The 23,830-nt window shown below is 42.6% G+C and overlaps 1 protein-coding gene across 15 annotated transcripts in view; it reads left to right on the top strand.

The window, feature by feature from the left end:
• The window catches only part of AGAP1 (ArfGAP with GTPase domain, ankyrin repeat and PH domain 1), a 372,200-nt gene that overhangs the window by 260,407 nt on the left and 87,963 nt on the right, over nt 1–23,830 (top strand). For 14 of the 15 annotated variants that reach the window (XM_040560959.1, XM_040560960.1, XM_040560957.1 and 11 more), the window contains one exon: nt 14,694–14,855. In XM_040560959.1, the coding sequence (XP_040416893.1) occupies nt 14,694–14,855 (162 nt within the window). Of the gene's footprint in view, nt 1–14,693; nt 14,856–20,456; nt 20,710–23,830 lie in introns of those variants that run through there. The other variant, XM_040560954.1, reaches the window with a different exon arrangement.

Raw genomic sequence — 23,830 nt, 5'->3', positions numbered from 1 at the left:
ACAGCCTGAAGTGCCAAATGTCTGTCAATAAATTGTTTATGTGACTAAATTAACTTTGTGAGTGGAACTATAAAGCTTTGCTTTTCCTGACATTTACTTATGGATGCTTAAATGCATATTTTGCATTTAGTTTAGCTTAGAATTTAAACAGAAGTAGGAATGTGTATGGCATGTTCCATCTAATTGGAGGGGAAAAAATCTGATTGCTGATGTTGATTAATCTGATGTGATTGTCCAGCTTTGTTCAATGAATCTGTGCCTTTTCTGCCTGTGGCTAGGTTTGGTTGTCGCACCTTCTCCTTTTGTCCCCAGTCACTCCCCACACAAGAGGGGAAAAAACAAACAAACCTCAAACCAAAGCAGTTCTTTTTGTTGTGGAGCATAAACTTTAGCCTGACAGGGTTGGGAGAACAGCGAATGTGCTCTTGATCAGGCTTTAAGCTCCAGCCTTGGAGAATGCTGCACGTTTCTGACCTTTCAGGTGCGGGGTTAGTGTGGTGCAGTACCACTCACGGGATTTAACCATCACCAAAAGCCAGCACTTAAAAAGTAAGGAAAGGGAATACCTGGTACTGATATCACTGGAAACATGTGGCACTTTTACCTTGAGGTTGTGTTTAAATGTATATCTTCACAGCTGCCTCCTTGTCTAACAGCATCTACAAACTGGCTGTCTGTAGCACAGATGCTTGATGTTTGTCAGATACAGCACATAAAAGTCTGTAAAATATACTTAGTTCTCTGTTTCTCTGTATTAGTATCTGTCAGATGGGAGGGTTAATACTGCAGATGACTGTGCCCCTGTACAAAATGAGTTCTTCATCAGGAAAGCAGTCCTGTAATCTCATTTGTATAAAGAGGGAGTTTAATCTTTCAGATATATTTTTTGTTGTTGTTGTTTCTTGTTTAAGATTGCTTTAATCTTAAATGTTTGTAGTTCTGGAATGAGTTTTGCTGTGATCTTTCTTGGCAGGTGAGTCACCAGATGGTGTGAGATACACTATCAGCTGTGATTGTTTTTCCCAGTATCTCAGAAATAAATGTGACCTGTGGTCTTAGAGCACTGTAATAGTGACAGAGGCATCAACACATTGACTACATCCAGCAGCAGCAGGAGGACAGATCTTTTGGCACAAGCTATTAAAAGTTGAAGAGCTGCATTTGATTTACGGATGCCTATATGCATTCGGGAGTGATGTATCTTGATAAATTATAATTGCAAGGAAATAAGTGCACGAGCATGATTCACACGATATCCTACAGGAGCTTTTGAACTTACAAAACTTTTTTTTTTGTGGAAAATAATGTAAAATCAGAGAGAGATGTTCTCGGGTCAACCTATGGAAAAGACGTAACACTTCCCATATTTTAGGACCTTATAATTAAGACTTAAGAGGGGAAATGAGTAAAATACCCAGATTAGAACACTTTTATTTTTCTTAACCATTTAGTTTTATCTAAATTTTATTCATCTAAATTTATATAATAACAGTAATAGAAAATTTAAATTTAGGTAAAGTTCAGTAATGTTTTAAACACAAAGTTGATAAGGTAAAAGGTTACATATAGCTACAATTGAAGTAATTCCCAATTTCAGATTTTTTTATGTCCATACTTTTGAAGTTCAAACAGCTGCTTGTAGTAATTAGACTCCTTGTTTAATGTATGTCCAGAAGCACAGTGCTTTGTTTTGCCAGTATCTGGATGAAGTGTGTGCAAGAAACTCAGAAGATGCTTTTATTTCTTCTCAGGCTTAATGAAGTTTCTGTTCCAATTAACATGAGTGCTTGCCTCATCAAGCATGTCTGTTTGCAGTCTCGGTTTCTTTCCAGTCCAGATCACAGAGCACTGGGTAAGGGGATGTTGTGTATACTTTACCTATGGAATCCAACACTTCAAAGCTTCTTCACAGTATGGACGGATCAAGGAGTGAAAGAAGCCTCTGTTAAATCTGATACACATCCCCTTCACAACCTGCTGATTGTTGGGGGACAGCTGAAGCACAGAGGCTCGGACTTCCTGCAGGTGGAAGAGCATCTCCTTTCAAGTCTGCGGGCTGTTCATTTGTTACAGTTGATATAATCCCTTAATTCAGTGATGGTGTGTGCCACCCACAGTCCACATTGATGACGAGTATCCAGTTTACAGGTCTGTCAGTTGAGGCTGTTTGTGAGTGACTTTTCTGAGGCATGGATTTTGTGAGACCGAAAGAAGGGCCCTGACTTCAGTTATCCTAAACTCTTAAAAGAGCTGGGAAAAGCTGGAAGCAGTGCTTGATAAAATTAAAAAAAAAAAAAAAAAGGTTTGTCAATAACATTTGTATCCTCTGACACACAAAAAGGAACAAGAACATAGCTTTATGTGAAGAGCAAGATGTGTTTTCCTTTTCAGCTACAGCCTGTTGTAAAAGTATGTTTGTTTTTGCCTTTAAGAGCATCGTTGGTGTTGCTGTCATTATTTCTTGTCCTTTCTGATGCTTGTGGCATGCATTACTAGGAGAGCCATAGCTTTTTCCTACCTAGCATGATGTATTTAGCTGCCTATTTAGAATACGGCAGTTGTTCAGCTTAAGTTGGAAAATGTTAATAGTAAAAGTCTCTTGGCTTTTCCAAAACGCTGATATTCGGGCTTGTCACAGAAGTCCTGTGGACTGACAGTTGAGAGTTTCCTGATCTCTTCTCAATCACCAGTGACTGGTTTTGATGCTTGAAGTTATCCACAGGTTATGCAGACTGAAGTTTAAAGTATAAGGCTAGAGCCGGAATACATGGCTCTTTTTCTGGCTCTGAGCATTTCTTTGAAGAGAGTCAGTTTTTTCCTTTATTTCAACATATGCAAAGTAAGGCACACAAGGTAAATATTTTAGTAGGAATTGGTTCAGTAAGGCATACATTCATTATTTTCCAAGTGCCTTGAGACCTCAAGGCTCTGTTTCAAAGCAAAATGTTGATGCATGAAGTTTTTTGCAATCAGAAGACAATGCTGATTGTTAGATCAGGGCGGAGCTCTGACCCCGTCTTTGTAGTTGAGGTGAATTTATTATTCACATCATTTTGACTGAGGATATAAATTAGTATTTTTTCACACAGTCTAATATGTACTTAATCATTATCTAGCTTGTTCATCCAGGATGTATTTTTTTAGTGGTACTCCAAGTGTTTATTTTCCTGCAAATCACAGTTAATTGGGATGGTCTTGATGGGGTCACTAGGTACAACAAACAGCACCTGGTAATTGTTGCTGAGTATCTACCTGGCTTCGGAGGTTTCAAGGCCATCAAAACCAAGTGGCAGAGAGACTAGCCAACATGTGTCCTGGGATCAAACCAGGAGATTCTGCCCTAAAACCAATTCACAGCCATATGTCTGCCTTCAAAAGGACCATCCATCCGTCATTGTCATTGGGGTGGCTAGGAGCTAGTTACCTGAATGAGCTAATCCCCGGGGCAGTTGTCTTTTGTAACATTCCTCACCTCTCCGTTTTGTATGAAGGTGACGGGTGGGAGAAGCAATCCCTATAGCATCATCCACGCTGCTGTAGCAGTTCAGGGTGACACCATGTAAGAATCATATCCATCTTCTCCACAGATCTGAGCCTGCCCGGCAAAAGCATGATGCTAGAGAATCAGACATCCCTTATACATCTAGACTGTAAATCCATTCAGTGAGAGCCAGGACATTGGTTTGCCTTGGGATGTGGTGGCATCCATGTAAGACTTTTTCTATTTTGTTGTCCTTACATATCCAAACAGCTCGTCACGTTTGGTCTTTCCACAGGGCATATTCAGCAAACATATAGCTAGTCTTCACTGCTTTTGCTCGTCACTGCATTGGCAACGTAGTGGGTTCACTTAGGGAAAGATGCTTCCTCTCCTTGTATCAGGTCATAAATTTCTCCTGGACACAAGGAGCTCGCTTCATGAGATGGCTTTGAAAGGAAGTTAACTGGATGTGGTTTCCCCTTTTCTTGCTAGCAGCGCGTGGATTTTAAGGGAGCAAACGTGCTTTGCTAGCGCAGTAGTACATTGCTCCTTAGGAGGGAAAATGTAGTGAGCAATGTTCTTTTTTTTTCCTTTTTTTTTAAGCACTGTGTTGCGTTCTTTGCTTTCATGCGTCCTTTATGATGGCCAGACATTGCACAGTAGTAGGAAATGAACTAGAGGTAACTTTGTCTTTCCTTCAGATAAGAAAGATTCTAACAAGTGTCTTACTATCCTTGAAATTATTGAAGCCAGTCCTTCCGATGTATGTGCCATAGTGTGATGAGACTAACTTTCTCTCTCAAGTCTGTGGATTATGTCCCTTGCTTGTCACAAAGTGGCTTATTAGGCTGCCAAGTGGAAATGATCCTTTCATGCCAAACATGCCTTCAGGTCTGCTTTGCGTGAGGCATGCTAAGATGTATCAAAAGCCAGAACCTCCAAAAGTAGGGAAATCTTTTTTGTCAAGAAGGAACCTTTGTTTTTCTTATTTAATTGAAATTGCCATTAAAGGAGAGGAGATGGTAACTTGGGCATTCAGTGGGGTTTTCTGTACATGACAGGATAGCTTTGTGATTTACAGGCTCTAGACATAAGGCTGGAAAAATGGTAGACGCCGTGGAAAGAGAATACTCCTGAGGCTCTTTCATCTCCATCCCACAGTTCTGCTCAGAGCTTCCTTTTAATTTCTTTCAGTGCAGCAGGTTAATTTAAGCCCTCAATAGCTTGAATGTCCGAGCTAAATCCAGCTAATCAATGACCAGATATGCCCAATTTCTGCCGAAGGTGTGAGCTGGGTGTACTTGAAAAATATTTGCATTTTTTCCCGTATGCTAAAATCTTATGTCACCCCTTCTCCCCCACTCACAAATGTTTATCATCGTCTGCAGGCTTCTGCCGAGCTGCACTTTTGACAGGTTTTTAATGTCAGCCCTGTACATCCGTGCCTGGCTCCAGCCTTATGCAGTCATTGTGCAATTGCAGCATCCCTTTAACTTCAGTTTGAGGCAGAGTAGGAATATAAAGAACTTGATAGAACATTTATGGTAATAGCTGTAAAGAGAAGCTGTAGAGCATTGGATTTCACAGCCAGAAAAATCTCAGCTCAGGGAAATAGGTCTGAAATACAACTACAGATGGTTTTAGTCTATTGCTTCTCCGTTTAAATAAAAGGATTGCTTTTCTCGCCTCTATTTAAAACACATGTGTAGAAGATGAAAGTGTCCAGCTATTTTTTTATTATTCAGTCCACCAGCTACCGACATCTTTGGCTTATTTCATTTCAACACTAATAGCATAGTAAAAGTTCTGAAACACGCTCGTTGGATTCAGCCTTCCTTGGGTCGTGGCAAAGATTCCTGCTGCAGCCAGAGCTGTTGCTGTTGTTTTCGTCATCAGTGCTTTCTTTCTCTGTTGAACCTGGCGATGTTAATTGTGTTGCTGCTTCTGCTCTTTAATTGATCCCATTCACCGTTCCTGCTTTTGTGTAACGTCTGACTTCTTGTCACTTCAGAAAATCAAAAACCCAAATTAATCAATCTCCAGCCTCTTGGGAATAAGGCCGCATTAGGGAGCTGGGCTTGACAAAAAGTCTAATTTCACTTTGAAAGCCTGTTGGAAAATTTTAACAAGAAGATGCAAGAAAAATGTAAACCAGATCAAGCTTGACTTTGGTCTGTGGAGAATAGTATCACCTGTTGAGTTTGTTTCAAGTTTTTGTAAATAGGTGATTTGACAAAAATATAAAATAAATCAAAAGACACAAAGATAGAAAAGGTCAGAATATCCTTGTTTCCACTTTAAATCGTTACACAAGAGAGAAAAGGTTGTGTGTGTGTGAGAGAGAATAGGAGCCGTGGGCCAAAGACGAAGCTTCATTCTCACACTTTTGTATCTCAGCTCAGCCTTTGTGCTGTGCTATTCCTGTACAATTTATGTTGCCCGTTTTCCTCAAACTTAGGTCTCCCCCCGTGTTTTTGCCCTGGCTTGGGGCACTTCCTCCTGCTTTTTGTTCCTAATTTCTCCCCCTTGACAAATCCAGCAGGGCTCTTGCGACGTCCTTAGCACAAATGGAGTTGTCTTTGGGATGTTTGTGGAGTGTGTTCCCCAGAGGAGAGCTTATAAGGGAATAAGAAGTGGGATTTTTGCGGAATGTTAACTTTTACAAACATTGTATAGTACTGAGAGAGGCTATCAAACGTGTTTCAGATGGCAAATAAAGTGCAGTACAACAGCACAGCCCTTGAGACTCTGCCGAGGATTGCTTGATTTCTTTTTTCATTTAATGTTCCATCTCATAATTCTGGATTGTAGTTTTAGACAACGTATTTCTTCCCTTCTGCCTCTCATTTCTTTTACCAGTATTTGTCGTAATTGAATGGAATTTCTTTTATGACTATAATTAAAAAATGCATCTAGGAGAGAGGCAGGCAAGGAACTTGGTTTGCATAATAACAGCTGCATTGGCGTTTTTTGGTTTTGTAATTTCTACCAAATGAGTGATGGACTTGAACAAGGAGACCCTTATACTACGTGTCATGCACTTACAAAGAAAAATCACCACTCGAATAACAGAGTGATCTTTTTTGATATCCCATCTCTTGGTAACTTGAGGATAGCAAGCTTCACTTGTTGCTCCAGAGCATGGAGTGAGATACTGAATTTTTTTAAACGGCCTCGAATAGCTTGCGTAGATGTAGACTTACTCTCAGTATATGGTACATTGACTATTCTACCACTTTTTCTGGAATGAGCACCTGTATCTTGTCATAGCATTTTGCTTAGCACATCTCCCACTTCTTGGTATAAGTCTGTTGGTGTTTCATGAACGTAAAGCTAGAAACTCACGTTTTGTCATTGGCATGGGACATCACCAAACGTGCATGTGAAAGCCATGGTGCCCTCCTGAAGGCATCACGAGTGTGTGGAGGTGAACCACGAGGGCCCATGCTACACCAGCTCTTAGAGGTGAGCCTTGTTGAACTGCTCCAGCTCTGCTGCTCGGCACTGGGGAGGGATGGGAGAGGCCCCGTCCTTCTCAGCCAGCTTCTGCACGTGCACCCAGCTGCAGGTGATGGCTGCAGTGCGACAATGCTCCATTCTGCAGGACACGACACTTCAGTGGTGTTGCTGCACGTCATTTACAAACCTGGCACGGCAGTTCGGGAGCAGAGGGTGTGCTGGTCGGCATAACTGGCTCCCAGCTACGTGGCAAGGAGAGAATTTTGTCCTTAATGCTGTATAATACAGACATACACCCTGCAGATGATGACCATCATCGAGTAAAGCTGCCCGTACAGTCCATCAAAAACTGCAAAGCTAATGATGGGCTGGGCAGATAATCGTGGGAGAGTTAATTGTAAGGTTCGATATGCCATCTTGTCAGCAGAGATAAGTTGTCACGTTTTCCACTTGAGCTGAAACTAAATGATTGTAAAATAAGTTATGAGTGTCCTTGGGCCTGTCTGCCAGAATGATGGCTAAGAATACATTCCTGGCCCATCAGTCTCAAGCAGCCTGCTTGATATTTATGCGAACTGAATGTTATTTTATTCCCCCTCTAGTCATGCTTGTCAGCTTCCAGAGTGAAAAGTGAAACTGCTTCTTTGACTCATACTTCAAGTATTGAAGCTCGGAGAGGCTGCAGATTGTTATTATTATTGCTAGTATTATATATTTTTTTGGGTGTGCGTTGAACATTGATGCCCGATTGGGAAGAACTAATGGCTGACATTGAATGTACAGGATGGCTGCAAAACAGCCCATCCCAGCCCAGTGAGACGCGTCTTATGAGTGCTCATGCCTCTGTCAAAGCTGGTTTAGATGTGGAGTAATGAGGCGCTTGCTTTTTTAATTTGGCGTGCCTTTTTCTTTTCCTTTTTTTATATTTAATAGCGCCGGCAGTGGTCGTCTGTTCTCACGCGTGGTAATTGATACAAAATAAAACGCATTATTTGTATTCAGTCAGGAGTATGAAATTGCTTTCAGCGGGCTGAAGCCTGAACTCATTTACAGTTTTCCGAAGCAGGGCTTTCAGGAGCCCTCTTTTCAATTTGAAGAATACCTTGTCAGGCAAGAGAAGTAGTCGGAAATGGGAAAGCACAGCGTGTAAGCCTAGCACGTTTTGATTGCTCATATTTTAAGCTGGTGGAATGTTAAATAACTCCCATCTCCAAAGGGTGGTCTGGGAAGCTGGGATGCAATGCGGAGCGTTCGTGTACCAACAGCATCAGCTCGGCACCCGCATACGAGCGATGCGTTCCCCTCCTGGTTAGGGGGAGGGAATACCTCAGGCTCTCCCCGTCAGCACGGCATGACCCAAGGACAGCAGGTTATTACCAGATTGTTATTCCATGGAAAGGGCTGCAGAGCATGAGGATTTACTGTTGTAGGATAATTCTTCAGGTCCGCAGCACGAGTAGTTGGACTGCACGTTTATAAGCATCGTCGTTTTTCAGAGCTCATAAACAGGTTTTGTTTGTGTAATTTATAGACTGGAAATTGGAGTAAGCTGCAGTAAGCACACAGGTTTACATTTTTTTTTTTTTTAACAGGGAAGGGTTTTGGAGGATGCCCCTCCGTGTATTACTGGGGGGGCTTGCAGATGTACACAGAGCTGTTACGAATTTGCCTTTTTTTGGAAATCTGACTGTAGCTTACAAAAAGCTCTCAACCATTGTGCCTGTAAGAGTGCTGAAAAATACACTCTGCAGTTTTGTGGCATAGTGTGGTTTCTTCTCTATTTCACAGGTCCTGCTCAGGGCATCGTGATTGACGTTCAGGTTGTCATATAGTGATGAACGCAGCACGTGTACTCCGGCCCCGCAGATGGGAGCACTGGCAAACTTAGGCATGCAGCTCCAATATTTGGGAGCAGCCTTTTGAAAAGCATGGGGAAGACTGGTAGAGATGAGTTTTCCTGGATGATTTCTCCCCCTGAGTAAAATGGGATAATTTTTTTTTTTAAGTGAAAGCTGAGAATTAGAGGCCTGTCCGTGTGCTACATTCCTCATATTTTCTGAGGGGGGGAAGTGAAGCATTTTTGAGAAATTATATTATATTCTTGCTGGCATACTCTCTGGGATTTGTCCGTGATATTTATGAATTGCTGTGTCCCGGTGTGTTTTTCTTGATTTAGCAAGCAAATTAAAATCAATGAGACACCGTTTGCTACCACAGATGAGCAGCACCTTGCAGTATCCAACTCTGCAGTTGACCTGTCTCAACATGAGAATTTTCATTTCATTACTGCGAAGTTTGATGGTTTCTTCATTTTATTTTGTTTTTAAGTGCCCAATGTAGGAAGCCTTCCTAAGTCTCTAACTGGAGGAAAATATTTAGACCTGGAAGTAATGAACTTGCGTCCTTGTTCATGCCTCTGTGTTGCTGTCACCCTCTTGTGAATCTCCTCTTCTTTCTGTGTAAGGGAGTAAAAGGTGCCAGTATCCCCTTTGCCAAATACATGCTGAGCACAGGCTTGGATTCTCGTCAGGGTTTGCCTTCCTCTCCACTTGGAGAGGTGGTAAAGCTTTTCAGGATAACTGCTTTCAGCATTTCTTGTTCAAATACTTAAAAATCTCCTGTACAGGTATATACTTGCCTTTGTGGGTAAATACTTGGTTATTGGTTTCAGAATAGGAGGCATAGGGGAAAAGAACAAAAATCCTTACTATAAAGGTTATGGATGGACTTTGATTTGGGCCTCATTGACAGCCAGTTAACTATATAATACGTCCTGCACCAATAACTTGCAGCACAACTTTAATAAAACTTATTAAATAAACTTTAAAACAATAAATAAATGTTTATTTGCCAAATTGACATTTGTACAGGGATTTAACTACTCAAAGAATAAAATGAAAAGCTACTTTTTAAATAGTCTCTGACTTGACATTTTTGTAATATATGAATTCATCTGAAGTGCAGCCCTGGTTTGGTGTCTAACCAAGGTTCTGGAAACAGCTTCCTTTTAAATAATATCCAGCACTTCAAGTAAAGTATAGGAAGTTACATGAAATTAATATATATTGATATGTGTTTAGCGCTAATCACAGCCAGAAAATCATTTGCTATTAAACTAAAATCACATTGCCAGCCTTGGGGAAAAATACTAAATTAAGGTTACTTGAGTACTTGCTATGTAAAAGAACTCAGGCGGTGACTAAAACTTCAAGTACATCCTCATTTGCTAAATTTTTGTTAAATATTGCTGTTAGATGTTTCTTGACTGAAAAAGAGAGAGAACTAGCTGTGTTTCTTGCAATTGTTCTTAATATCACAGAATCACAGAATCGAAGGGGTTGGAAGGGACCTCGAAAGATCATCGGGTCCAACCCCCCTGCCAAAGCAGATTCCTTAGAGCAGGCTGCCCAGGTAGGCGTCCAGACGTGCCTTGAATATCTCCAGAGAGGGAGACTCCACAACCTCCCTAGGCAGCCTATTCCAGTGCTCTGTCACCCTCACCGTGAAGAAGTTCTTTCGCATGCTGGTGCGGAACTTCCTGTGCTGTGTCTTGTGGCCATTGCCCCTTGTCCTATCCCCACAAACCACTGAGAAGAGGTTGGCCAAATCCCTCTGTCTCCCACACCTCAGGCATTTATACACATTGATAAGATCCCCTCTCAGTCTTCTCTTCTCCAGGCTGAACAGACCCAGGTCTCGCAGCCTTTCCTCATAGGGAAGATGCTCCAGGCCCCATATCATCTTTGTGGCCCTCCGCTGGACTCTTTCCAGCAGTTCCCTGTCTGTTTTGTACCGGGGAGCCCAGAACTGGACACAGTACTCCAGGTGAGGCCTGACCAGCACGGAGTAGAGGGGGAGGATCACCTCCCTTGACCTGCTGGCCACGCTCCTTTTAATGCATGCCAGGATCCCATTGGCCCTCTTGGCCACAAGGGCACACTGCCGGCTCATGGTCAACCTGTTGTCCAGCAGGACCCCCAGGTCCTTCTTCTCAGAGCTCCCCTCCAGCAGGTCGTCCCCCAGCCTGTACTGATGCATCCGGTTGTTCCTTCCCAGGTGCAGGACTCTACACTTGCTCTTATTAAACCTCATTTGGTTTATTCCTGCCCATCTCTCCAGCCGGTCCAGGTCTTGCTGAGTGGCGGCACAACCTTCTGGCATGTCAGCCACTCCTCCCAGCTTCGTGTCATCAGCGTACTTGCTGAGGGCAGACACTATTCCCTCATCAAGGTCGTCAATGAAGATGTTGAACAAAACCGGACCCAGCACTGACCCCTGGGGAACGCCGCTAGTCACAGGTCTCCAGCTGGACTCTGCGCTGCCGATCACCACCCTCTGAGCTCGGCCAGTCAGCCAGTTCTCAACCCACCTAACTGTCCACTCCTCTATCCTATACTTTCTCAGCTTTGCTATCAGGATGTCATGGGAGACAGTATCGAAAGCCTTGCCAAAGTCAAGGTAGATGACATCCACTGATCTGCCTCCATCTACCCAGCTGGTGATGTCATCATAGAAAGCAACGAGGTTGGTCGAGCACAACTTCCCCTTGGTGAATCCATGCTGACTACTCCTCATAACATTCTTCTCTTCCAATTGCTTGGAGGTGACATCCAGAACGAGCTGTTCCAACACCTTTCCAGGGACAGAGGTGAGACTGACCGGCCTGTAGTTTCCGGGATCCTCCTTCTTGCCCTTCTTGAAGACCGGAGTGACATTGTCTATCCTCCAATCTTCAGGCACCTCTCCTGTTCTCCAGGACCTTTCAAAGATGATAGAGAGCGGTTCGGCGATCATCTCTGCCAACTCTCTTAGCACACGTGGATGCATCCCATCGGGACCCATGGATTTGTGTGCGTTGAGCCCACTCAGGTGCTCCCCAACTACCCTCGGGTTAACCACAGGGGAGCCCTCCATTTCCCAGCCCCTTTCTCCCCCCACCAGGGTAGAGGAGTCCCAGGGGGGAGTCCTTGAAGCAAAGACTGAAACAAAGAAAGCATTCGGTATCTCCGCCTTCTCGGCATCTCCCGTTACCAGGACACCCCCCTCATTCAGCAAGAGACCTACATTATCCCTAGTCTTCCTTTTACTGTTTACATGCTTAAAAAAACCCTTCTTATTATCTTTTATCTCTTTTGCAAGCCTCATTTCTAGGTGGGCTTTAGCGTTCCTTGTCACATCCCTGCAGGCCCTGACAACACTTCTATACTCTTCCCAAGAGGACAGGCCCTTTTTCCACATTTCGTAGACCTTCCTCTTCCTTTTGATCTTATCGATTAGCTCCTTGCTCATCCATGCAGGTTTCCTGCCCCTCTTCCCCGATTCCCTACTCTTAGGGATGCACCAGTCCTGAGCTTGGAAGAAGTGCTGTTTAAGTGTAGCCCAGCTCTCACAAGCACTCTTGCCTTCTAGCAACCTAGCCCTGGAGATACTTCCAAGCAGGTCCCGGAAGAGGTCAAAGTTGGCTCTTCGAAAGTCCAGGGTAGCAATCCTGCTTTTAGCCTTACTTCTTCCACCAAGTTCCATCTTGAACTCCACCATCTCGTGGGCGCTGCATCCCAAGCTGCCCCCAGCCTTCACATCCCTAACAAGCCCATCCCTGTTGGTAAGGACAAGGTCCAGAAGCACCCCCCGCCTCGTCGGCTCCGTCAGAAAATTGTCTTCAACGCATTGTAGGAACCGTTTGGACTGCGTGTGCCTGGCCGAGTTGCTTACCCAACAGATGTCTGGATAATTGAAGTCCCCCATGACAACCAGTGCCTGTGATCGTGAGGCTACTACCAGCTGTTTGTAGAAGGCCTCATCAACCACGTCCTCCTGATCTGGTGACTTGTAGTACACCCCCACAACAGTGTCTCCCATACCAGCCCACCCCTTAATTCTCATCCACAAGCCCTCCACTTGTCCTTCGCCCTCCCCCAGGTGGAGCTGGGTACACTCTAATTGCTCCCTCACATGAAGGGCAACCCCACCCCCTTGCTTCCCCAGCCTGTTTTTCCTAAAAAGGACATAGCCCTCCATGGCAGCGTTCCAGTCATGCGAGCTGTCCCACCATGTCTCTGTGATCACAATGAGATCGTGGTCCTGCAACCAAACGCAGACCTCGAGCTCATCCTGTTTATTTCCCACGCTCCGCGCATTGGTGTACAGGCACTTGAGGGAAGCAGCGGGCGCAGTTACCTCTGGAGGGATGCAAGAAGATGATTCCGGATGGGGTATTGGGATTACTACCATCTCCCTCAGACAATCCTATGGGACGACTCAGAGGTGCTTCCCTTCTGCCTTCAACAGTGACAGCAGTGACGACTTCCCCCAGCCCTTCTCTGTCATTTGTTGCTCCCCTCCCTTCCCCCGTCAAACCTAGTTTAAAGCCCTGGTAACCAGTCCAGAGAGCTTGCTCCCCAACGCACTTGTGTCCCACTTGCTGAGTTGGAGGCGGTCATCAGCCCACATACCCGGCTTCTCAAAGGACTGACTGAGATTGAAATACCCAAATCCCTGGTCCGGACACCACCCCCTCAACCAGTCATTTACCTGTCCTGTTCTCCTCCGTCTTCCTGGGTCCCAGCCACCCAGTGGGAGGACAGAGGAACACTACCTTAATATCCTTTTGGTTCATATCAAGATACATGTGGGTTTTGAGATTTATTTTTTTTTCACTTCTTATGGGGTAAGAGATGCTGAGGATCACAGTTCCATCGCATATCAGTTGATGCGCTCCTTTTGGGTTTTATGCTAGCAAAGAAATGAGAAGATTGGTTCGTTTATTAAAAATGCACAACCTGTCTGAGTTGGTCTTTGCTTCCTTTGCCACTTTGATATCAAGCAGAGTGGCAGGGAGTACTTGATCCACTGATCTGTCTGTCCTCAGCCTGGGGGAAGTCTGCTGGTGCCTGTTACAGTCCTTTGCACCGAGATCCAACAGAGTTCTCGGTCGGTCTGCGTGGATGAAAACTCTTTGGTTATTGGACAGCAAGTTTGTCCTGGGGCATGCTGTGGCCCTAGAGAGGAGGGATTTTACTTTGTGCTACTCAGAAGGTATTACTATGGTGTATTACTGCCAGCCATTACATGGGCCACGGAGTGGACTGCGGGTCTCTGCTTATGAGCGAGGGGAATCGTCAGTCTTTTATTTTTATTTGGTTTTATGTGCTACTTCGTGGGATGGGTGAAAATTACTTGGTCATTAGGTCTTAAAACTGTGCTATGTTGTGCTACCAGAGAAAATACAGTGGGAAACTAAACAAGCTACTGAACGTGGGTTTTTTTGCTTGTTGGGAGCATGTAATAAGTGACCTGTTACCGCACAATATTAATTGTACCAGGCATATGTGAGTTGCACACATGGAAGAAGAGAGTTGTTTTTCCACCTTGATTACTTCTACCACCTCATCTATGTGTGTCTGTCTCTAATATTAAACAAAAGCAGATAGTGAGCGTAGAGTGGTTGTTGTGGTGTCTCTGTACCATTTTGTATTAAACTGTCCTAGCACTACATGAGTAAATTTGAGGGTTAGTAAGATTTTTTTAAGAAAGAGCAACCGAAAGTAATAAAGTGATTTCCAAGTTGCGTATTTGTACCTTTTTGCAAAAGTAATGGATATTGTTAGAGGCTCTCCTGTAGTCATTGGAAGCCAATGAGCTCAAGAGGTTAGCTGCTAACAGACAGTAAGGGGTTATATCTTGGATTCTAGAATCATTAATTTAAATGATGCAGTATTTTTCCTTTTTTTTTTTTTTTTTTCCCAAACTGCAGATACCGGGTTAGGAGATTCTGTGTGTTCAAGCCCAAGTATATCTAGTACAACCAGCCCCAAACTCGATCCGCCTCCTTCACCTCATGCCAACAGAAAGAAGCATCGCAGGAAGAAAAGCACCAGCAATTTCAAAGCTGATGGTATCTCAGGCACAGCTGAAGGTAAGCTTACTGGAAGGTCTGAATTTAGATAATATTTTGTCATTTGTTCCAAAGGGCATTGTTAAGTATGACCCAACTGTGTTGTTGGTTTTGCATACAGAAGTTAAACAGAATTATATTTAAACAGATAAATTAAAGACGGATCTTCTAATGATGACGCTCAGTGATATGAGATGTCACATGACAGTGAATTCTGCTGTCTGAAACATGTTTGGAACCAATTTTTTTAATTAAAAAAAAGTCTCCCCAGGCTGATATGGAGCATCATTAGTGGTAAAGGTAAGGTACAGGCATGCTTGTAAGGTTTAAAAAGAAAGAAGTCAGATTCACTCAGCCTATACATCACGTTAGAATTTGTATATTTTCTCAGTGTTATTAAATCTAGTGTTACCTCTTCTGCTTAGACACATCTTGTGCTCTAGAATCGTGAATGCTTCTGATGCCCCTTATTGTTTGAATATTCAGCTGCTCAGGGAAAGATTATGTTATTTGAGGATAAAAAGGAAAGGGGAGAGTTTAAATGTTTGGGTTCTTTTATAAGAACCAGAAAGCAAAAGCCAAAAAGAACTTCTTTTTTTCCCTTAGTTTAGCTTACTATTTCCAACACGAGCACTGCTATAGCTGTTCAATGCCTTTCTGAAGGAGTAACAATGTGTACAGTGGCCAGATATGATATAAAACATGCTTGTATCTTTAGAAAAGAAGAAAAGAAACATGCTAGGATTCAGCCAAAAGAGCTCCAGAAAAAAGATGAACAAGGGTAGTTGGAAAGCTTAGAAACTGGGGAGTCAACATATAAGGAGAGATGAAAAAGGGAGACAATGGAATAACCTTGTTGGAAAAGGGGGAGTGTTAAGTAAGAAAAAGATGTGGTTGTAAGCATTGGAGAGTAAAAAATAAAAAAAATAAAAAAAAAAAAAAACAGCTAATTCAGTATCAAAGAGTGTTGGAACAAGTTCTGAAAAAAGGATGACAATTGCAGACAGCTGAAGAGGCATTAAAAATAGATGTGATAATAGTATACAACTGAGAAGGGGCATGTTAACTACTACTTCGTCATCCTTGTTTTCCATTTATTTAATTTCCCGATTGCACTTCTATCACATACAGAATTTATTTCTCAACTATCTATACAAATCCTTTTTAGAAAAAAAAAATCAGCCTTTTTCATAATAGCTCCTGTTGTGTTCTCTTTCCAGTCATTTAACTATCTTTACTGTTAGTTTCCCCCTAGTTATGGCCTGCAGCCAAATTTTATTTTAAACTTCCATTTTTAATTTATCCTTTTTTTAACAATCCCCTTTACAGCACTTATTTTCATACCTCAGTGGCAAGTTACAGAGGGGATTTTTCAGAGCACTCACCATTTGTCCACGCGTATTTTGTGGAAGTCAATATGAATCAAGACCAGCTGGGTATCAAAAGCCTTTGAAAATCTCTTTCTAAGTAGTTAATGCATGTATGTTTTCTTTCTCCTGGTGAGCTTATTTTCACAAGTCACTGGAGCCTGAGCCTGTGTGGTCCTGGTCTGCAGGGAGACTTTTGAAGCACAGCAAGCAGTCGGGAATTTGCAGTTGTTGTGCACCTTGCCCTGAAATCCCTCTTCTGATTGGAGTGAGGAGTACGGGGCTCCTTTATCTGTCTGTTTTCTCTTGCTCTTCTCCTTCTCTTCCAGCATCTTAACATGCTGGTCTGAAATCCTTTTACAATAACTTTACAAAACTGCCTCGCTTCATATAAATGGGATAAACATGCTTTGAGAAGGGCAAGGACTAACTGATGAGCAACACCAAATCTTACATGGGCGGTTCTTAAAAGTAGCTGTGAGTGCCGACATCTGCTATTACAGCCTTTCTATCTTGACATTAGCATGTTAGCTTTCGTTGACCTGCCCCATCATGCTGCATGTCTTCTGCCATGGGCACCCTTTGGGGTTCACAGTTGCCTGAGTGGTTTTAAGCTGTCTTGGGTGGGCCACAGCGGTTATTAAATTCTTTTATCTTTGAAATATCTCAGAGCACAACCCAGTGAAAAACTACTGATGGCCACAAGAACATAATTACAGCTGTATACACAGCCATGTTTGAGAGGAACTCTGGGCACGTTCAACAGGTGACTAATCTTCCTGGCCTTTGAATTCGTAGCAAGGTAGGAGGAGATGGTTAGGACAACCAGCCTTATCTGCCAACAGCGAAGGAGAAGCAATGACACCTGCTTGAGCTCCCTGCCCCTTGAGAAGAAGGGTGTCTCAGAAAAACAAGTACATGTTGTAGATGTCCATAAAGTACTTTCTATAAAGACTAACGAAGGAGAGGTGGTTTCGTTGTTTTGTTTTGTGGGTGCTCATGTTAGTGCAGGCCAAGAGTCATGTTTGGTAGACTTTGTTGTTGACCATAGTGGTAGTGTCGATCTCTTTGAGGTTGCAGTGATGCTGAGCAATGGGAATACTTCCAGTCCCAGGACAACCTGTGTCACAAGCCAGCCTGCTGCTAGGGCAGGGTAGTCAGATGCTTCAGGTTGTTACATGTTTTTCTCCAAGGTGGGGAAAGTAACATTTTCATGACTGTCTTGTGATGTGCAGTAGTTTTCAGGTCAGTAATTCAGGCTTTTCTCAGGAAAGGCTGAGTTTCTCTTTTCTTCCATGCTTACCTAGAAATCTCCCCAGTGACCTGACAGATTTCCATTTTGATTTTTTTTTTCCTCCACACTTGCAGTAGGCATAGATTTAAACCGTCCTAGGTGTTTGTCTGGATTACTGCAGTTTTGCAGACTGATCCAAATTAAACAGTGTAAGGACGATGTTCTGAGAGATGCATGCTTAGCCTTAGCAACTCTGATCAAGTTTCTGAGATAAGGCGGGTGACTTAGTGAACATGGGGTACAGAAAGCTGTGTTGATAACTGTGGAAGAGCTACATCTTCCTTCTTTCCTTTGTTCTGGAAGTCCTGAGCTCACTGTGAATAGGAGGAGGAGGATTCTGCTGGTGTTACCTGCCTGGTGTTATCAGGCAGTTATGGTGGGCCAGAGTTAAATGACTTTGGGTAATTCTAGTTTTTATGTTGCTTTCCTTTGAGCCCAGGCATGTTCCAAGTGTCAGCTTTCAAACAGAACTTCTGGGTTCCTGCATTTCTGTCTGTAGCAAAGCTTCAGTGAGGTTCAGTCAGGTTCAAACCTGGTCTTCAGCCAACTGTAGCAATTTTGCTACGTTTCTCAGTCTTTTTTTATTCTTGAACGTGCCTGCTTTGATCATTGACCTCTGCCCAAGTATTCAGGTATCACGATGATGGACACTAGTGTGCCCATGGTGGTATTAGCCACTCCAAGGACTGATGCTCATCTCTTTTATACCCTTCTGCAAAGCTCATGCCAAATCTTTCTCCATGCTATGTGCAGATGCACAGCCCTCTCTTTCTGGGATTGATTCTTTCATGTTACTTTATTTCTCTTCCTACTGGTTTTCTAGGAGGGAGGTTGCAGCAACAAGAATGTTAAAGCAGCTGTGCTGCAGTTGGGTGAAAATTAAAATTCAACTCATATTTTGGAAAATCAGGTTCTTGTGAAATTTTCCCGAGTGCAATGAAAACCAGAGAGAAGGGTTTTTTATTTCTCTATACAAGACTTGTCACTGAAAAAAAAATCCTCTGTTTTTGAGGGTAACAGCAGGAATGCTTACATTAGGCAAGGTGCCAGAAACCAACAGTGTTTTTCCCACCATGCTGTCTATACTTGCTCAGAGCAGGATTGTACAGTGCTGTGTTTCAAAGAGGAGTAGCTGCTCAGAGCCTGGTCTGTTTTGGTACCCTTGTGCTACCACAGATATGGAACAGCCAGTGATAATAGGAACGTTTTTCAGCTTGAAAACAAGTAGAAAAAACGAAAAGCTTTCCTGTAAGTACTCTTCACAGAAACATATTTGCCAGTGTTTTATTTTTCTTACTCCTGTTAGGATCTGTTTTTTAAGACTTCATGGCTATGGCAGCTTCAACCTGCCCGCTTTCAATCCATGTCGGAGCTGCAGAAAGCTTATTTCAAGAGCTATAGAAAGTTCAAGGCATGGTATCATCAAGTCTGGATGATCAATACTTTGCAAGTGTTTCCATGATAAGAGCTCTGGCCAATGGGGCCAACTTTTCAATCTGTTGTAGGTGCCGTCTGACTGTGTAGATGGGTGAACACGTTCCTTGAGTCAGGCAGATCCAAATCAGCTGCAGGCGGGGTGCTCTTAATTTATGTTCTTTCCCAGCAGTGTAGGCAAAATAAGTATAGCTTGGTGTTCCCCTTTGTGCAGACGTAGCCTGAGAAAGAGGAATTGATGGTAGAGTAATAAATGTGATTAATGGCTTGGTAAACTTTCCAAACTCTGTATTTTCTGTGCAAATCCATGTTCCACATTCTTCTTTATCGCTGGTTTCTAAAGAACATGTGAAGGACAAGGAGAGTCCTTTTATGTTTCTTTTTAGAGCTGTTTTCTTACACAAAGATGGTTTGTTCTCTGCCCCTTGTAGAAGTGATTGGTTTTCCCTGTGCTTCACTGATCCCTGCAGTCTAGCCCTATCCCCGAGGTGTACACTTCCTGGCTGGTAGCTTAGGATGAACCCAAGTTTACTGATAAATTGTGGGTTTTGTTTTCCTATGGTGAATTAATGTATGTATTTGAAACGCTTGTGTTCTTCTCCACCATGTTTTACAACACTGAATTCATTCTTGTTGTCTGAATCTCAGGGAGCATAGAAAATGAGGTAGTTGCATTTGAAATGAAAATATGTTTATTTGTTTTCTGTGGCTGCAAAAATAGGGCTTAGCTGGACCTTTGTACTTTCAGCAATAAGCAAAAAACTTCACTGCTTTCATCTAGTTTGTCAGTTCAGTGGGGACTTGAGTCCAGGAGGGTAAGACAATGTGCAAAAAGCCAAGGGAGACAGCACTTTATTCCCAGGACGACTTGTCCTTTTTCAGGCATTCCAAAACCAGAATGGCAAAGCAAAATAGGGAAATGCAGGTCTTAGTGTTCGTATGTGGAAACTGTATAACAGCTGAAAAATTGACATTTTGTGTAAATTGAAAGCAATATAGCAGTTAACTGACTGTGTAGTATATGATGCATGAAAAAAAAAAAAAACTGTGCATTTTACCTGCAGCTTCTCAACCTAAGCTTTCCTTAGTCTAATCCTTCAAGTTTCCCCATGATTTACCTGCTGGTGTTATTTGTGGAACTGATTTAAATATGCTTGGCTCTGTAAACAGGTCAGTGCATAGTCTCCTCCAGACAATTTTAACGTACTTCCCTTGGGTGCAGAGTTCTATTCAGTGTGCTGTGGTTACACTGAGCTAAATGGAAATATCTCTATACATGTATACAAAAGTGTTAGTTGGGAATTCTGGAAATTTAGTGGAGACACCTCTGAGACCTGCTGCATGGAACAGATGAAAACAATGAGCTGCAGTGTTTGTGGGAGAGTAGATCCTTCATTTGACAGCTGGACTTGGCATTGTTAATGCTAATATTTATTTATAATCCGTTGAATTAAGAACCATGACAAAGGAATATATATTTTACTTCATGCTCTTTATTTTTTTTCCTGGCTTTTTATGGTCTGGAAGAAACCTTCTGACGTTGTCAGAGGACAGCATGTTCAGAAACCTTTCCAGCACAAAAAGTCACAGCATCGTCACGCCCTGTTCTCTGGAAGGAAGATGTGAGACGTAGTATCTTGACCTGCAGCTGCAATGAGGGCAAAGCTACTCACCTATTAAAGAGTTTGTAACCTTTGGAACAAATCTGTTAGATGGCTTGCATTGCTTCAAGTAATGCTGCCACCAAAACTTCAAGTAAAAGCTCTTTCCAGTCTGTTAAAGGGTAATTAAGTATACTGCTGAGGTTGTACAAGTAAATAGATGTTGCCATGTAGGAACTCCACAAAAGTTACTCCTGGTAATCTTGTCATCCTAGTTATTTTACCTGGTTCCTGTAAATTATATATCAATGATTACAGCCCAGTGTGCAATAGGAGTAGATATGGAAGTGTTATTTCAGTAAGAAGGAATGTTTTTGTTACTTGTCTGGAGACACTGAGATGGGTACACATGAAAATGAACTAAAACTTTACTGCTGTATGGCATTAAGGGGGAGTTCTCACCTTTGCTCTCCAAATATTCCAGTGGCCTACATGCGGACATACGAATGTTAATTAAAGCTAGGTCAATTCAGAAGCTGTTAGTAAGGTAGCTGTCGGTCCATGCCGGCTGCACAGCCTGCCCAGCACCTCACCTGAGTGCTCAGCCTGTGCTGGTAGCAGCAGCCCAGGGTTAAGACTGGGGACAAGTCAGCAGAGGAGATCAGTTGTTCCTTAATTGTTTCCATGCCTGTTTTTTTGCAGTTACACTGCACTTAGTGATATCTTAACAAGATTTTATCCTCTCAAAAAAAAACCAAAAAAAAAACGTGCAGACCCGTGTCATGCACGGCAGTAGTAGCTTTCAGTCCTATATTTATATGCATCTCGTGATGCACGGTTGGTGAGAGCAATTTGTTTCTATTTCTGGTCTCTTAAGTGCCTGAAGTTTATGAAGTAAATGTTCCATAGTTTTCAGAAAGAACGCTGTTCTGCAGTATTTGAAGTGAGATTGATACAAAAGGGGCATTTTGACTGCAGTGTTGGTTTTATTTAGTATTAAAAAATGAGGCAAAAACCAGCACAATATCTAACTGCATTTTCTTTGTCTACATGGGAACTTAATCAACAGGATGTGATCATATGTGTTGTCTGTAATGCCAAAAGCTTGTTTTGATTTAAGCGTACGGCGGCTGTCTCAGAGGTTACCACCTGTTCAGTGTCAAAACATCCTTTAGTTGTAATTCCACTGTTCATCAGTAACTTCATTCACTGCCTCGTAGGAGATACAGCACTGGACAATTGCTGTACACCTGAGAAACAGGAGGGCAGAAATTAATAAAATCTAGACCGAATCTTCAGAGACTTACTTTCAACCAAGGCATAAAGGTCACTTGTTGGGAAACCTTCAGCCTTAGTCGTCACAGCCTATCTGACATGAAAGGTTTGCTGCTGAAAGACATTTATGTTGATGCTGAGGAGTGAAAGACAAGGGAGGTGAAGCTCATCTATTGTTTTAACCTACTTCATTGCAGGCTAAACAAGTTGAAAGATTCCTTCTTCTTTTTAAAACTGCTGCTAGCTCAGGGTCGGAAGAGGCTGCATGTTCCGCCTACCTGCTTGAAAGGAGAAGTGGCGCAGTGGTGGTCAGCAGAAAAGAGGATTCTGGAAAGGATGAGGCCCAGAATGAACTGGTGGAGGTTGTACGCACTAGTGTATCTGGATATCTGGAGACAGATAAAGCTTTTTTTTTTTCCCTACATTTCAATGAAAAATGGCCCCACTCTCAGTGCAGTAGGTGTGCTACGTTGTGATGACAGAGGTATCCTTATACTGCATATCCTCGGTGTAAGTGCTGCACTGTGTTATGTCTTGGTTTCTCTGGAAAAGGAGAAGTTTTAAGTAGCTTTATAAGTGAAAGAAACCAAGTGACACCTTAGTGTTTTACTGGCTTTAGGTAATGAGTGTCTCTCTTAGAGCTATGCTGTCAGCCTGAGACAGAGATCTTGATTAGGAAAAAGGTTCCTGATGTTCACAAGATCGTGTTTTACAATATGCCAAGAAGTACTTCTAAGATATTAATACTGCTCCAGTAGTTAGTCCCATTTTGTTACTTAAGTGTTTATTGTAAAAGCTATTTGCCTATTTTTCCAGAGAGTAAGACTATGTAATTTCATTATTAATCTATACACCTAAGTTAAAATTCCTAAAAAAATATAAACCAAGATGATTATGCATTCATTGTATTAAATATAACTTATCTCCAGATCACCACATACATGAAGTCTTGAGCCAAGGTGTTTCAATTTAACTGAACAGGCTATTTTGGTATGGAAGAAAGATTTAGTTTATGAAAAATTTGTTGTCCTCAGCTTTCTGTGCATTTGGGTTCATCAGCTTGTTTGGAAGTCCTAAGCAATTTCATTCAGAGGACCTTAAGCAGATAAAACAGAACTACTATCTGTACTAGATCAGACAAATATGATAAAGAAAAATACCTGAAGGTCTATTAAAATGAAGATTACAGCCTCCCCCAGGATGTCCCCAAACTGCATACTGCTATGGAAGGTATATCAGGGTGCATATTACTGTATATGTGCTGTTCTTTTCTATAGGTGTCCCCTACTAGTTGCTGATTAAAGCATGGCAGACTAGATGGACCTCATGCTGTGATCTGTGGTGGCCCTTAGTGTGCTCTGATTCTCCACAGAATTCTTTGTTAAATTGAAGTTTGCCTTAGAAGGCACAGGGTATATTACAGGCATGCTTTTTTGTTTATAGCATGTAACATGAAATTAATGACAATGGCTTGATTGCAGAGGTTGGCCATGTATATCTCAAACCTGGAATTAAAGGGGGAATGTAGTCAGTTGGTCTGATCTAGCCCTAGGTGTATGAAACATGCTCTTGGCATTATGCTACAAAGAACTAGGAATCAAGAAGCACACACAAAACAGAATCTAAAATTCAGAAGTTAGTCATCTGTTAAATAATAAATAGAACTAAATAAAACTAATAGAACTAAAACATACGTGATTTAGTCAGTTATGGATAAGCACTGAGGAATATACAGTGCTACTCAGCACGCTGGTAGGGCTAAGACCTGGTCTGAGCATTGAGTGCCCTCAAGTACGCCTTGTGTACTCAGCCTCCTTGCGCTAGGCCCGAGGAACCGCCTAGCCCGTGAAGCGTTTCTCACTTCTGTGCAGTAACGGATGTTAGTCTCCACACACGGTGGTTTTCAGGGGTAGGTTGGGGTGAGCTGGGCATATTCAACCTGCCCTGGACCCCGCCTCGCAGTGGCAGCTCTGTGTGCTCACAATCGTTGTGCGCCCCCGGTTCTTGTGCTGTCATGGAGTGTGT

Source organism: Cygnus olor, chromosome 6 (assembly GCF_009769625.2).
Source record: "Cygnus olor isolate bCygOlo1 chromosome 6, bCygOlo1.pri.v2, whole genome shotgun sequence".
NCBI classification, from domain to species: domain Eukaryota; kingdom Metazoa; phylum Chordata; class Aves; order Anseriformes; family Anatidae; genus Cygnus; species Cygnus olor.
This window is presented reverse-complemented; position numbering and strand designations above follow the sequence as displayed.